Genomic DNA, 15,717 nt, shown 5'->3' with positions numbered 1-15,717 from the left:
ATTTCCTGCAGAGAGGAAGGCAATAAGACTCACATGTTCGAGTCCGTTAGTTTTGAGAGAACAGAGGGAAGAAGCTGAGGCTGAAGCTGAGGCTGGTGAGTGTTCACGCAACGTGCTGCTTGTTTTGCTGTGTTTGTCTCTGTGTTTGACTGCGGAGACACGAACAGCCGCTGTGCACCTGCTCTGTGGCGAGAACATCGTCTCACAGACCCCCGCGGGCTGTGGAGTCATCCCTGCCAGCACAGATTTTACACCGAACGAAGGTTTCCCGTGTTACAGGTTTTTATCTTATTTTTGTGTGCGTGTGTGTGTGTGTGTGGGGGGGGGGGGGGGGGGGGATTTTTTTCTTGAAAAATCACCTTGATGAAGAGAAAGCGCAGAGCGCGTCAGAGCTGTTTGCGCCTGCTTTCAGCAGTACGCGCGCAAAGCTCGGAGACTTTTCCTCTGCTCCTCTCACTCATCTTCTCTGGAACATCACGTTGATCTGAGGTGATAAGTTTATCACGTGTGACAGTGACGTCTCTCACTGGATGTCCCCCACAGACATCCAATGTCCAGTTTGTTCGGACTGCGGTGAGCTAGTAAAGATGCGCGTGATACATGCTGTGCGTTCTTGAACGCATCAGCGAGTGAGCTTCAGGTGAGCTACAGGTGCACAGGGCTCGTTTTCTGGATGAATCTGAGACCCGTTCATCTGAACCCGGCGGCTCGCGCTCCTTTCTCAGCCCAACAGTCGTCTGTGTTTCCGCTGTCTTGCTCGGGAGCTGCCGTTTCCTGAGAAAAACAGGTCATCTGAGCTGCGGTTGTTCTCTGGCGTTTATCAGTTGCAGCAGCAGTGAAACACCTGCGCGCTCAGCAGCTCTCAGACACTTTCAGGGGCGGCTGCTCCTCTCTGCTCCTGCACGTGTCTGAGTTCGTATTATATTATATTATACTCTAAACTTCATCCATAGTCGACGTTCACTTTCTGACGCTGTTGTTAGATTGGAATCCACAATGATACGGGTCATGGACGTAGGCAACAGATTTGCAAACCTGTAAAAAATATATATAATTAATATTTTTTAAAAAAAATGAATATTTGGCAGTCAGCGTCTCCCTTAAGGCCACAAAGAGAAGGGATGCTTTTATATAGCACATATTAAAAACAACAAAGCTGACCATAGTGCTTCACAGTCAGTGAAAAACAGGGCAGGAAACAATAGGTGACAACACGACAAGCCAGATAACAGCCAACTAGTTAGAATCAAAAGCCAAAGTAAAAGGAGGTTTTAAGATGTGATTTAAAAGACTGGATAGACTCGGCGGTACGAATATGAACAGGGAGGTTATTCCAGAGTCTACGTGCCACGGTTGCAAAGGCCCGGTCACCTCTGGACTTCAGTCGAGACCTTGGTTGTGCTAGGAGCATCTGATTGGAAGATCTTAGTGCTCTATTGGGATTGTACAAATGGAAGAGTTCGGCAGGGTAGCTGGGCGCTAAATTATTTTGAATTTTAAAAGTGAACAAAATAATTTTAAAATCTATACGATATTTAACATCGAGCCAATGTAATTTGGCTAAAATTGGAGTGATGTGTTCATAGATTGTAGTACCTGTTGACAGACACGCAGCTGCATTCTGAACTTGCTGAAGCAGTGAATTAATCTGAGAAGATGCATTAAAAAATAAATGGTCAGCCAGCGGTGCACATCGCAAATCAGCTCGCATAGACACATTTATTGTGCCGCTTCTTAATGACGGTATCTTAGCTAACAACCCCAACTACCAGATTCAACTTGTAATTGGCTAAAAATAACTTTTCCTACCGGTGAGAGGGACGTTGCTAGCTGGCAGTTTTTTCAAGCGATGATGAAATTTCCACATTCCGACACTTCAAATGCTTCAGCAGCTGTCAGCTCAGCGCAGCATCAGCACCACGGAAATACATCTGTAGACTCGAGACAGAATTCACAATGTGTTTTGGGACTTTCAGGTGTATGGACCAATGTTTTCTTTTCTGATCAAACCAGAAAGCTTTAATGAGCAGCTGGATTTGCCGCGCATTAACACAGAGGACATCGAAATGCAGCTGATTGAACTGAAAGCTCGACTCTGTGGGGGTCCAAGTTTGCAGAACTACGAACGCAGCTGGAATCCACAGCTGTGCGTGTTCATGGAGCTGCATTTTCACCTGCTTGCCACTACCTGAGAAGTTTAACTGTCTTCAGAACATTGCAGAGGCCGAATTTACAGTATTTGGCTCTACATATCTGTGTGAGCAGATTTTCTCTCACATGAGTGTCCTCAGGTAGCCGTCTGAATGCTGGACACTCGCGCGGACCTGTGTCTCTGAGTGGGAGACCAGAGATCACATTAACATGTGTATCTCTGTATTAACAAACATGTCATATTGGCCCAGTTTATTTTTCTTATCATTGTTGTGAGGAGACCATAAATAGCATTTTTATTTTCTGTTGTACAGTTCATTTGCTGTTATGGATAAAAAGTGTCTTTTTTTTGTTTCAAAATAGCTGATAACTATTCGCTGATAGCTGCCAGCATCTGCGAACAAATATAATTCTGTGAAGTTGTTCTATACAGTGTGTAACTGTTAATATAGAGCATTATTAAATTTATTGCTAATGCAATCATATGGCACACTGACTTCTGAGGAAATTTTAGATGGCACTCATCATCAGAAAGGTTGCCGACCCCTGTTCTAGATTAAAAGAGCAATCCAGGAACACTCCGAGGTTTCTTACAGTGAGCGAGAGATGGCTAGCAAGAGGACCTAGGGCATCAGCTAACTGGTCTGGCGGAGTGTGACTATCAAAAACTATGATTTCAGTCTTATTCTCGTTCAGTGTAAGAAAATTATGTGGCTTTTAAACCCCAAAACACACTGTGCCAAAAATTGGTCGGGTCCCCCAACACAAACAGAGTAACATAGTGTACGCCAGGATTTATACATCGGGGAAACCAAACAACCTCTGGCGAAGCGGATGGCACAACACAGAAGAGCTACCTCGTCAGGCCAGGACTCTGCAGTCTATTTACACCTACAGGCCAGTGGACACTCTTTCTATGATGAGGATGTACACATCCTGGACAGGGAGGAACGCTGGTTTGAGCGCAGAGTCAAGGAGGCCATTTACGTGAAAAGGGAAAGACCATCTCTGAATCGAGGAGGGGGCCTAAGGGTACATCTGTCACCATCTTACAATGCTGTGATTGCAGCCATTCCCCAACTCTCAGTGATTGGGACTCATGGCCACTGATCAGTGGTTGTTGATCAATGGTCATGAGAATTTGCATAATTAAGATGAAGGAAGTGACCTCCCAGCCCATTGTTCCTTCAGCGGGCTGGTTTCAGTCATTATGCAAATGTACTGTTTATAAGATTGAAACCTGCAGTCAGCTGAGACTGAAGACGTCACCTGGATGATGATGAAACGTTTCTCCCACAAAACGCTACGTCCAGATGAACAGAATCAACTTTTGGAGAAAATTGGCCTGTAGTTAGTGAGAGCATTATAGGGTCAAGGTTTTTCTTTTTCATAATAGGTTTCACAACAGCATGCTTAAAGACAGACGGCACACAACCTGATGACAATGAGGCATTCAGTAGAAGTAAGCTACAAAGACCTATAGTATGTAAAGCTTCCTTAAAGAAACTAGAAGGAAGAATATCGTGCATGGAACCAGAAATTTTGAGATGATCAATTATGTATTTTAAAGCAGAATAAGACACTGGCTCAAACTGTTGAAAGACAGTCAAGCATTGAGAGACTGGAACTGGGTCTAAAACTGACGATGAATGAGATGGATGAGAAGCCCTTAGAGCTGAGATTGTTTCAGAGAAATACTTTAAGAATTTATCATAAAGAGCAGGGGAGGCGTCCCTATAAGTGATAGTGCAAGGGTTTATCACACAGTTAAAAGTATTAAAAAGGGCTTGGGGGTTGTGGCTATTAGTCATAATAATGATAGACAAAAGGCAGCTTTGGCAGCTTTAACAGACTTTTGATACTTAGATAAACAATTATGAAGGATGTCCAGAGAGATGTGGAGTTTGTCTTTCTTCTTTTTTCTCTCAGCGTGACAACATTCACGCCTAAGGGCACGAGTAATATCATTTAGCCAGGATTGTGAGGATTTGGCACGTTTAATCCTCAGAGGGAAAAGAGGTTAGCAAGCTCGTCCGCTGATAAATCCCCGTTACAGCTAGCATCAGAGAGGGGAGAGTCAAGGAAAGCATCATTGAAGTGAGCGATTGACTGGGAGTTAAACGTGCGCATCTGCCGCACGGGACCATCACTATTCAATTCCACATTGTTCACTACAGTATTAAACAAAACTGGGAGGTGATCTGAAATCCCAGAATCCTCAATGTCCGTGATGCAAATGTCCAGACGATAAGATACCAAATCAAGCATATGACCTTTTGTGTGAGTTGGTTCACACACAAGCCCTCCACCTCTGCCAGTGGTCCGGGAGTATTATAAGACCTCAAAGAGCTGCGCAGTTGCCGCCTGGTGCATTTTGACACCTCAGTAGTTTCGATCTGCAGCCCACGACCACCACGACCCCCACATAGGTTCAGCTCTCTCACCTCATTTTTAACCTGCTCACCCTTCTTCCCTCCTTTCCTACTGGACGTCAGGTCTTCTGAGACAACATCTGACCTCATGGGGACATCCAATCACATTATTAACATCTAATCGCTCGATCTGGTCGTCTCTATCTAACTAACATCTTCCACATTCATGATTTAATATAGGATTTAAACTTTAAAATCACATTTTCTTCTTTCCTGTAAAAGTGAAAACTCACATGTGAACATTCAGTCACATATGATTACACTTTAGGTTTCATTTGGTTTATGTAACTCTACTTCCATTAGATTTCATCAGCACATTTTCCCTTTAATCCAGTTATATACATGTACTTTGTTTTTCTCTTTAATTTCTCTTGATCACAGTTTACTCAAAACAGTTTATTTTTATTAAATGATAGATTTTATAAGTCCAACATTCAGAGATCAGTAGGTCCTGTGTGTTGCTCACTGCCTCCATCCAACAGTACATGACAAGTGTGACCTGCGGTTAATTTACACCAAACATTCAAAGTGACTTAGTGCCAACTGGTGTAATGAATGTCATACACAGTCTTAAAGTAACAAAACAAACCAACATAAAATGTATTTACTGTCATATAAACATATTATGTATATATGTATATAAATATATAAAATGTCACACTAGATCACAACAGGAAAACATAAGAAAATAAGAGATTTGATTTTTTACAATATGGAATAGATTTACTAAATGTTGCTTTTGCCATATTCACAGCAGCTCAGGTGAAAAAATACAGTCACCACCCAGACAGGATGTGAACTTTAACACTTAAATACTCCAAGACAAGGCCGTGGGTGGCAACGTGTGGTTTGTTTTAGAGCGCACTTCCAACTCAATTCTCTGAAAAATATAAGCTGTTTATTTCTTGTAAAAATGTAAAACAAAAGTTAACCAAATATTTTCTTTGTAACTAGACTCTCAGATGGAAATATTCACACATTTCATCAGACCAGCTTTAACATCATAAGTTCTTTTAACATCTTATATTTGCAAATGAAAACACAGCCACATAGCAGATATTTTTCTTTATTCATGTTGCTGCAGCGACCCCAAGTTGTAATTATTCTCTGATTTTATGGTCAAACTATGAGATTTTCCAAATGTGTGTGGAGTGACATGACCTTTCTCTGATGATCTAAATGTCGTGGCCAAGAATCATTCAGGATGAACAACATGAACAGTCTGTCTTATAGTTCTCACAGGTGAGCGTCAGAATTACAGACACATTTATTCTCATGTCTGTGGTCTCTGTCTAACTTTTCATGCTCTCCATAAATGCAGGAATCTGCAGGTTTTATTAAAACTGTCACATCTCAACACTCAGTGCCAAAAACAGGGTTGATCCCTGTCTAGTGCAGTAGTAGTAGTAATAGTAGTAGTATTGTGCAACACACATGCACACAGGCTTAAAGAGACGTCACTCTTATGGCTTAAAAATTGTGAAAATTTGTCAGATACTCATATCACAGTCCTACTGCAAATTAGAAACACTGAAAGGTGAAAGGTCATTATTAAAAGAGTTTACACTTGAGTTTCAGCCTAGACACAGACTTTATTGATCCCACACTCAGGAAATTCACACACTACAGCAGCACGAGGGTCAGCAAGAGAAAGTGAATCAGAGATATATTCGGGGGAAAAAAACAGAAAAATAAATAATTAGAAAGAATATTGCACAAATAAAAAAGCCCAAAAACCAAACCTGTACAAGAGTGATTACTACTAATCTACAAATGCTGCTATATACCGAAAGTACACTCAGACAATTTTGCATTGATGCAATACTTAAATTAAGGCCGTCTGCACTTCAGTTAACTCTCTTTTTTCTAAATTAAAAATGTAATTGTGGGGACATGGAGGGAAAAAATGATATTAATGTGTTGTCGTGGTCCTGGGTCTTGGACCCCAAGCTCTGAGTTACAGACTTTTAAGTTCTGTCAAATATTTTCAGCTTAACTTTTGGGTTGTTTAGTTGTTCGTGGTGTTTTGAGTCTTGATTTTTTAGATGCTAATCCTCCTTTGGTTCGTCCATGTTTATGTTTTCAGGTTTTCTTAGTTCTAGTTTCATCACTTTTACTTCCCTTTACCTTTTATCATTCGATTAGTTTCACTTGTTCCTTATTGTGCTCCAGCTGTGTTCTTTTCCCCTCATTAGCCTCCAGTATATTTAAAGCCTCCATTTGCATGAGTTCACTGTTGTGTTGCGCTGCTTGTTTCCTGCATGCCTGTGAGCTTTTCCCCATTTGATGCCACTTGGTGGATGATTTTTTCTCTGTTATGTGAATCTGCATTTTGGGTTTGCACTTTCCACCACACACAGGATATAAAGGCTGATCCACAAATGTGATCAAGTCTGTATAATAAATCATGTTGGCATACAGTATTTAGATTTCACATGAATTATTAGAAACCTGTATTATAAGTAAATATGGGTGGGTTCAAATAGTGCCACCAACGTAAATTGAATTGAATTGAAAGCCTTTATTGTCATTATACATAGTATAGCGAGATTAGAAACGGCTCTATAACAGTGCACACGTGCTTATAGCACATTATAAAAACTATACAATAATGTAACTATACACTTACTATAAATATAAATACACAGTACAGTACTGACAGAGACAAACAGGCAGAGAATTGATGATATTTCAGTGCAGATTACTTTTTGTACAAGTTTGAGTTGAGTATGGTGATAGCTTTGGGGAGGAAGCTGTTTGTTCTGGCCCTTATGGATCTAAAGCGCCTGCCAGAGGGCAGTAGGTTGAAAAGATTGTAGCCGGGGTGGGTAGTGTCCTTTAAAATGTTTCTGGCCCTACTAAGACAACGGGAGTTGTAGAGACAAGGAGGGCAGCAGGCAGCCGATGATTTAAATGATAAAGCAGACAGTATGAGCATGTGGTGTGAAATATCAGTTTAATGTGGACATGTCAGAGCTACAATACAAAGAAAATACAAAACTCAATTACTGTGAACTCACTGCGTGTCTGTGCCTCTCAGACTGATTGAAGTCCATAAGATGATGATGGAGAACGAGGAGGACAAAGCGAAGTCTGCAGGATCCAGCTGTCTGCCTGTGAAGAGTGACCGGTCCAAACAACAACCTACAGACTTCAGCGATGAAGCTGGACCCTCAGACACAGAGTAAGATCACTGCTAGTAACTCGTCTCCAGGAATATCCAATCCATCCAGTTCTTAACTGCTTATCCAGTTTAGTCACAGATTGGTTGAGCCTCTATCAGCTGACTTGGATTTTAAAAAAAATGAGCTATTCAGTGTATTTCACAAAGCAGCTCATTGTTCTGCTTTATTTTAGCATAACTAATAATGCACGTTATCCATGTTATCATTTTAACTTCTACAGTATTTGAATTACTGAGATGTGTTAGGTGTTGTGTTGTTTCTTGTTACCTTTTGCTTATTAGTAGACTTCACACTATATTATTGTTAGAGTGAATTGTTAAATGTTGTCATTTTTATGCTTAAATGTTGTCATTATGGAATTCACAGAAAGTGAAATTCCTTTCTGTGATGAAAGGAATTCCACTGTCCCCCTCCCCAGATTCTCAAGGTTCTGGGTAAGGGGCTGTAGTCTTTTATTACAGGCAACATCCTTGTAAAGGTCCTTTTGATGTAAGCTTCCTGTCCAGCAGGAGGTCACACACACACACACACACACACACACACACACACACACACACACACACACACACACACACACGCATACAGTGCCTTGTCTTTGTAACCAAGGGGGTTTATGAGGGGAGGTACTATTGTTTTGTGTGAACTGTGTTCTCAATAAAAGGCAGCGAGAGGAGGCCGGATTTGGGGTCATTTTCGTGCTGGACACAGATGAGGCCTCCCTTACGCAAGTAATCGATCGAACGCTGTTGCCTTGTTTTCTTTCATGATGAATAAGTCTCTAGAACTAGCGGGGTTTGTGGGAACAGACCCAACAATTATACCTTTACATTAATGTTACCTTTATGTAATGAATGATTGAAAAAGTCTGTAAAATAAATAAAATGTAATCTTAAATGCTTATATTTTTATATCTGATGTAGAACTGGTAAAAAGAGTTGACAATTAAAAACTTCACCTTTTCAAGAAATTACTTCTTTGCCATGAGCTATGCACACAGTGCCCCAGTGGTATCTAAAGTATTTTACTAGGTATCGGTATTAAGTTAAAAATTCAAGTATGGTGAGAACTGTAATTTAGACCAATTTAAATGACTTTCAACTGAGAATTTATTAATATCTGATGACATATGAATAAACATATCTTTGTTTGCAGAAGTCAGAGGTCACAGGCTCCAGGGATCAGCTTTCTGTCTCAGAAGAGTGACCGGTCCATTGGTAAACCCCCAGACTTCAGAGAAGAACCTGGACCACCACACACAAAGTAAGAACCTGACCTGAACATTCAATCAAATCTGTAGTGATGAAGAGGCATACATTATACTAATAGTAGCAATGCGCTGATTGCAATTCCCATTTTCAGTTTTGTGTAAGTGTGTTGTGCTTACATAAAACTGAAACTTAATGTATAACTTAATTATATACATTAAGTTAAATAGAATAAAATAATCTGGAATTTTACAGTTCAAATAGTAGCAATGCACTGATTGCAATTCCCATTTTCAGTTTTGTGTAAGTGTGACCTGCTGACATCAACTAAAAAGTAAAAATCAAGGTTTGTTCATCCAGTAAGGGTTCCCAAAGCTAGTCCCCATCCCCCGGATTAACAAGGTCTGCATCAGCTGCCGCTCCTCGACTGTGCAAAATAGAGAGAGAGAAACATTATATACAGTAAGTAAGTAGATATATACAAAGAGGACATTATGTGCAATAAGTGAGTAAATTATATACATTAAGTTAAATAGAATAGAAAAATCTGGAAATTTACAGTTCAAAATGTACATTGTGTGAGTGGGGTGTTAAAGTGGCTTGTGCCGCAATGAAGTGAGAAGGATCAGGCATGTAATGGTCTTGCCAACGTTCAGCTGGAGGTGGTTGACCTGGCAGCACGATGCCAGATTCTTCACTTCATCCATGTAGGCCGCCTCATCGTTGTTGGAGATGGCGCCCAACACCACTGTGTCGTCAGCAAACTTCACAATGGTGTTGGAGCCGTGGGTGGCCACATAGTCTGAAGTGTAGAGGGAGTAGAGCAGTGGCGAGAGGACACATCCCTGTGGCGCTCCCGTGTTGATGGTGATGCTGTCAGAGATGCACCTACCCACCCTCACCACCTGAGTTCTGCCAGTGAGGAAGTCCAACACCCATGCACACAGACGGCTGTTGAGTCCCAGATCCCTCAGCTTTGTGAACAGTCTGCTGGGCACTATTGTGTTAAATGCTGAGCTGTAATCAACAAACAGCAGTCTCACATAGTTAAACTGTTTCTTGTCCACGTGGCTGAGGGTGGTGTGCAGGATGTGGGCGATGGCATCCTCTGTGGATCTATTGGGTGATCTGATCCCAAACAACACAGCTGATCTGTGTTGTTTGGGATGGAGGAGGAGATGATGTTTTTCAACAGCCTCTCGAACACCTTCATAACCACCGAGGTCAGTGCAACTGGCCGGTAGTCGTTCAGGCATGAGGGCTTGTTGTTCTTGTGGACAGGGATGATGGTGGATCTCTTGAAGCATGTGGGGACCACAGACTTAGCCAGGGACTCGTTGAAAATCAAAGTGAACACACCTGCTAGCTGGTCAGCACAGCAGCGCAGCAGACAGCCGGTGATGCCATCTGGTCCTGCTGCTTTCCTTGCGCTCACTCGCCTCAGCGCAGCTCGGACGTCATGCTCTGCGATGCTGATTGCTGGTCCCTATCTGAGGACGTCACCGTCCTCAGTTGTCAGGCAGTTGTTAGCAATTGTGTAACAATTGTCCAAGATTCTGTCTCCCCTCATCGGACACATGACATGTTGATAAAAGTTCGGCATGAAATGTCCAAGGTTTGCTTTATTAAAGTCTCCTGCTTTAATGAGGGCTACGCCCGGGTCCTTGTTTTGAAACGCACTCAGCACATCATGTAGTTCAGACAGAGCCATACCTGTGTTCACCTGGGGTGGGATGTAGACCACTGTGGCGATTAACGAGGTGAACTCGCGGGGCAGGTAAAAAGGGCGGCACTTTATGCTCAGGTATTCCAGATGTGGCGAGCAGCCGCTGAAGAGAGTAGAAATGCTCCTGACGTTGCACCACTTTCTGTTTACCATGAGACACACTTCTCCACCTTTGGTTTTGTTTGACTCTGCCGTTCTGTCCGTGCGGAGCACAGAGAGTGACTGGAATTGCGACCCGATCCGCCACGGTGGGGGTCAGCCATGTCTCAGTGAAGCACAGAATGTTGCAGTCCCTCATGTCTCGTTGGAAGGTGACTCTTGCCCTCAGATCGTCTAGTTTGTTCTCCAACAATTGAACGTTAGCTAGCAGGATACTGGGCAGTGGTGCGCGGTGAGTAAATTTGTTGATTTATTCATAGTTTCATGCAACTGTCAAATTCTGTTTCTTTGAGAAATATTAAAATGCCATCTGCTGGTCTGTTCCAGCAGTCTGGTTCTATTCCATTTGAATGCAATAGGGACATAGTCTCTAGACTCTGAAATATTAGATATGATTAATGTCTTGCAACAGTGTGTGTGTTTCATAGTGCAACACGTGTTGCTATAGTGGACAATCAGGCATTTAGACAAGAAAAGCATGTAAGTTACTAAGAGAAAGAGATCGGCCCAGTCTAGACTGTATGGATAAGTGGGTTGGGGAGTGGGGGCTGTAGTGATTATGTATTTATCAAATCTGTCCATTGAGAAAATCCAACAGTTATGTCTTTGTCCCAACTGCCCACCATGGTGTCTGCTGAGAGGTTTCCCCCCTCCTGTACCATTATTTTCTAGAATAGTAACAGCTGTGTTCATGTATTGCTTGTTCAGTCCATTATTTTTTCCTTAAAGCTTTCTTGAACTAGTTCTTGTAGTTTAAGATATTTTTACTTTGCAATGGTTGTCTGTGGTTGGTTATTATTACGCTTTAATACTAAACAGTCTGTGCAGTAGAATGTGAAGTTTACGGTTTTTGTAGGTAGTTTAAGCTGAGTAGTCATGTGAAGTTCTTCCATTGGGGCAATTCTAGCCTTGAGTTAGACAAGACTGCTTTGTGTGGAAGAGATTTCTTAACAAAAATGGAATAGAAGATTTTTTCAGGATGGAGTAGGAGTAGCAGACTATAAAATGCTCTGTTTAAACATGACCGTGTCACTCTATCTATGACAAATCTCTTTAAATGTCTTCATGGTATTCTACTGGTGATCCCCAACAGTTTTGGTGGCCTATAGACAGGAGGTAAGAGAACTGCTACTATCAGGTACTATTAGGCGAACTAAAATGTATATGTAAAACAGTAAAGGCTATATACTGAATTCAAAATCCTGCTCCTCACATACAAGGTCTTAAATTATCAGGCCCCATCTTATCTGAATGACCTTGTAGTACCATATCACCCTATTAGAGCACTTCGCTCTCACACTGCGGGCTGACTTGTTGTTCCTAGAGCAGCGGTCCCCAACCCCCGGGCCACGGACCGGTACCGGTCCGTGAGTCATTTGGTACCGGGCCGCGAGAGTTGAGACTCGGGTGTGAAATGTATGGTTTTCAGGGTTTTTAGCGTTATTTTTTTATTGTTTTTTTCGTTAACTCGGTTTTCCTGGGTCTTTTCACGTGTGTTATGAATAAATCTTCTTTTTTTTCGGTACCGGTACTAGTTTTATTTTGTTGTATTTATCCACGACACCTTAAAGGCCGTGAAAATATTGTCGGGCACAAACCGGTCCGTGGCGCAAAAAAGGTTGGGGACCGCTGTCCTAGAGTATTTAAAAGTAGAATGGGAGGCAGAGCCTTCAGTTTTCAGGCCCCTCTTCTGTGGAACCAGCTTCCAGTTTGGATTCAGGAGACAGACACTCTACTTTCAAGATTAGGCTTCAAACTTTCCTTTTTGTTAAAGCATATAGTTAGGGCTGGACCAGGTGACCCTGAATCCTCCCTTAGTTATGCTGCAATAGGTGTAGACTGCCGGGGATTCCCATGATGCATTGAGTTTCTTCTTCAGTCACCTTTGTCACTCACTATGTGTTAATAGACCTCTCTGCATTGAATCGTACTTGTTATTAATCTCTGTCTCTCTTCCACAGCATGTCTTTATCCTGTCTTGGCACTATATAACCAAAAATCATCTTGATGAATACTCTGTTGTGAAAAGTAGCTCAATTTTTATTATTCTCTGTGACCATTAGAGCTTCTGTCATTAAATAATTTTAGTGATAAAGAAATGTGTTCACAGAGAGAGGAAGAGGAAGAGGAGTGATATTTGTGAGGAGGAGCAGCTGTCCTGCTGTGCTTTGTGTCAGGACATCCTAAATGATCCCGTCTCTACCAGCTGTGGACACTGGGTCTGCAGACAGTGCATCTCCTCATACTGGGACCAGTCTGCTTCATCAGGAGACTCCTCCTGTCCCCAGTGTGGTAAAAGATCCAGAACCAGAGCTGTACTGCAGACAGCCAGTCAGAGCAGTTGTGTACAAAGTAAGACTGAATATCTGTCTGCTGTTTCCTTTTCCTTCTCTCACCCCAACCTGTTGCAGCAGATGGCCCCGCCCCTCCCTGAGCCTGGTTCTGCCGGAGGTTTCTTCCTGTTAAAAGGGAGTTTTTCCTTCCCACTGTCGCCAAAGTGCTTGCTCATAAGGGGTCATATGGTTGTTGGGTTTTTCTCTGTATCTATTATTGCAGGATCTACTGTACAATATAAAGCGCCTTGAGGCGACTGGTGTTGTGATTTGGCGCTATATAAATAAAATTAAATTGAATTGAATTGATGGACTCAATTCTGAAAACTGGACTACTTGTTGTGTTGTTCAGACATTGAACAGTTTTCTTTCTGTTTTTCTTTCTTTCAGCAGATGTTGGTCTGCAGGAGGTTTTAGATGAACATAAGATCAGTCTGAGGAGGAGATGTGAACATGTGACTGAAGGAAGTGATGAAACAGGAAGTAGAACCCTCCTCAACAGGATCTACACTGAGCTCTACATCACAGAGGGACAGAGTGAAGAGGTTGATAACCAACATGAGGTGAGGCAGCTGGAGACAGCTTCCAAGATGGACGCCCTCCATGACACTCCAATCAGGTGCCAGGACATCTTTAAAGCCTTACCTGACCAACAGAGACCCATCAGAGTGGTTCTGACCAACGGCGTGGCTGGTGTTGGAAAAACCTTCTCAGTGCAGAAGTTCACTCTGGACTGGGCAGAGGGCTTGGAGAACCAACATGTCAGTGTGGTGGTTCTGCTTTCATTCAGGGAGCTGAACCTGATCAGAGATGAGCAGTACAGTCTTCTGGAGCTGCTCCATGTTTTCCATCCAACATTACAGAAGGTCACAGCAGAGAAGCTGGCTGTCTCTCAGCTTTTGTTCATCTTTGACGGCCTGGATGAAAGCAGACTTTCATTGGATTTCACCAACAGGAAGCTGCTGTCTGATGTCACACAGAAGTCATCAGTCAGCCAGCTGCTGACAAACCTCATCCAGGGGAATCTGCTTCCCTCGGCTCTCGTCTGGATAACTTCCCGACCTGCAGCAGCCAATCAGATCCCTCCTACATGTGTCGACAGGCTAACAGAAGTACGAGGCTTCACTGACACCCAGAAGGAGAAGTACTTCAGGAGGAGATTCAGTGATGAAGAGCTGTCCAGCAGAATCATCTCCCACATGAAGACATCCAGGAGCCTCCACATCATGTGTAGAATCCCAGTCTTCTGCTGGATCACTGCTACAGTTCTGGAGCACATGTTGACTACAGAGCAGAGAGGAGAGCTGCCCAAGACCCTGACTGACATGTACTCACACTTCCTGCTGGTTCAGACAAAGAGGAAAAAGAACAAGTACCATGAGGGACATGAGACGAGTCCACAGGAGCTGACGGAGGCTGACAGGGAAGTTCTTCTGAAGCTGGGGAGACTGGCGTTTGAACATCTGGAGAAAGGAAACATCATGTTCTACCAAGAAGACCTGGAGCAGTGTAGTCTGGATGTCACGGAGGCCTCAGTGTACTCAGGAGTTTGTACAGAGATCTTCAAAAGAGAGTGTGTGCTCTTCCAGAAACCAGTCTACTGCTTTGTTCATCTGAGCATTCAGGAGTTTCTGGCTGCAGTCTACATGTTCCACTGTTTCACCAAGAGGAAGACAGAGGTGCTGGAAGCCTTCCTTGGAGAAAAGTACAGTGGGTCATCTCTGGATGATTTCCTTAAACGAGCCATGGAGAAATCCCTCCAGAGTAAAAATGGCCGCCTGGACCTGTTTGTCCGCTTCCTTCATGGCCTCTGTCTGGAGTCCAACCAGAGACTCTTAGGAGGTCTGCTGGGTCAGACAGAGAGCAGTCCAGGAACCATCCAGAGAGTCATCAACAATCTTAAGGAGATGAACAGTGATGAAATTTCTCCTGACAGAAGCATCAACATCTTCCACTGTCTGGTAGAGATGAACGACCTCTCAGTACATGAGGAGATCCAAGTATTCTTGAAGTCAGCTAACAGATCAGAAAAGAAACTCTCTGAGATCCACTGCTCAGCTCTGGCCTACATGCTGCAGATGTCAGAGGAGGTTCTGGATGAGTTAGACCTAAACAAGTACAAAGCATCATTGGATGGGCGACTGAGACTTTTTCCAGTTGTAAGGAATTGCAGAAAGGCTCGGTGAGACCAAGTCTTTATTCAGTATTATTCTTCATTGTTGATTTGTGGTTTTAGTTTTTCATGTAATACAAAATTATTATTCTTATTATTTTTAGCTTTGTATTGTAGATATTGGTCATTAATTATTTTCTACTTTATATTATATACTTTTGTATTTGGACACTGAAAAAGTTCTATCACGCCATTTAAAAAACAAAGGGGTTAGAGTTATGGAACACTACAACTAGACCTACTACACCTTGTACCTAGGTAATGGAAAATAATGATGGCTGTGCTGCTCAGTTTGCAGGAGATAATTTTAACTTAAATGCAGAAGTTTCCATAAGCTCTGCCTGTAGACTAAA

General features: G+C 42.6%; 1 protein-coding gene across 7 annotated transcripts in view; it reads left to right on the top strand.

Moving 5' to 3' along the window:
* LOC134634083 (NACHT, LRR and PYD domains-containing protein 12-like) overlaps positions 1-15,717 on the top strand; it is a 42,075-nt gene continuing 26,358 nt past the window's right edge. For 3 of the 7 annotated variants that reach the window (XR_010094813.1, XR_010094814.1, XR_010094815.1), the window contains exons 1-5: positions 3-95; positions 7,624-7,767; positions 8,921-9,028; positions 12,969-13,210; positions 13,582-15,373. Coding sequence is in view for 4 of the 7 variants with exons in the window: in XM_063483144.1 (XP_063339214.1) it covers positions 7,643-7,767; positions 8,921-9,028; positions 12,969-13,210; positions 13,582-15,373 (2,267 nt within the window). In the remaining 3 variants the exon portion in view is untranslated. Of the gene's footprint in view, positions 96-7,623; positions 7,768-8,920; positions 9,029-12,968; positions 13,211-13,581; positions 15,374-15,717 lie in introns of those variants that run through there. The other 4 variants (XM_063483144.1, XM_063483142.1, XM_063483140.1 and 1 more) reach the window with 4 other exon arrangements.

Source organism: Pelmatolapia mariae, linkage group LG9 (genome assembly GCF_036321145.2).
Source record: "Pelmatolapia mariae isolate MD_Pm_ZW linkage group LG9, Pm_UMD_F_2, whole genome shotgun sequence".
Taxonomy (NCBI): domain Eukaryota; kingdom Metazoa; phylum Chordata; class Actinopteri; order Cichliformes; family Cichlidae; genus Pelmatolapia; species Pelmatolapia mariae.
Note: the sequence above shows the minus strand (reverse complement) of the source record. Positions and strands in the feature narration are given on the sequence as shown.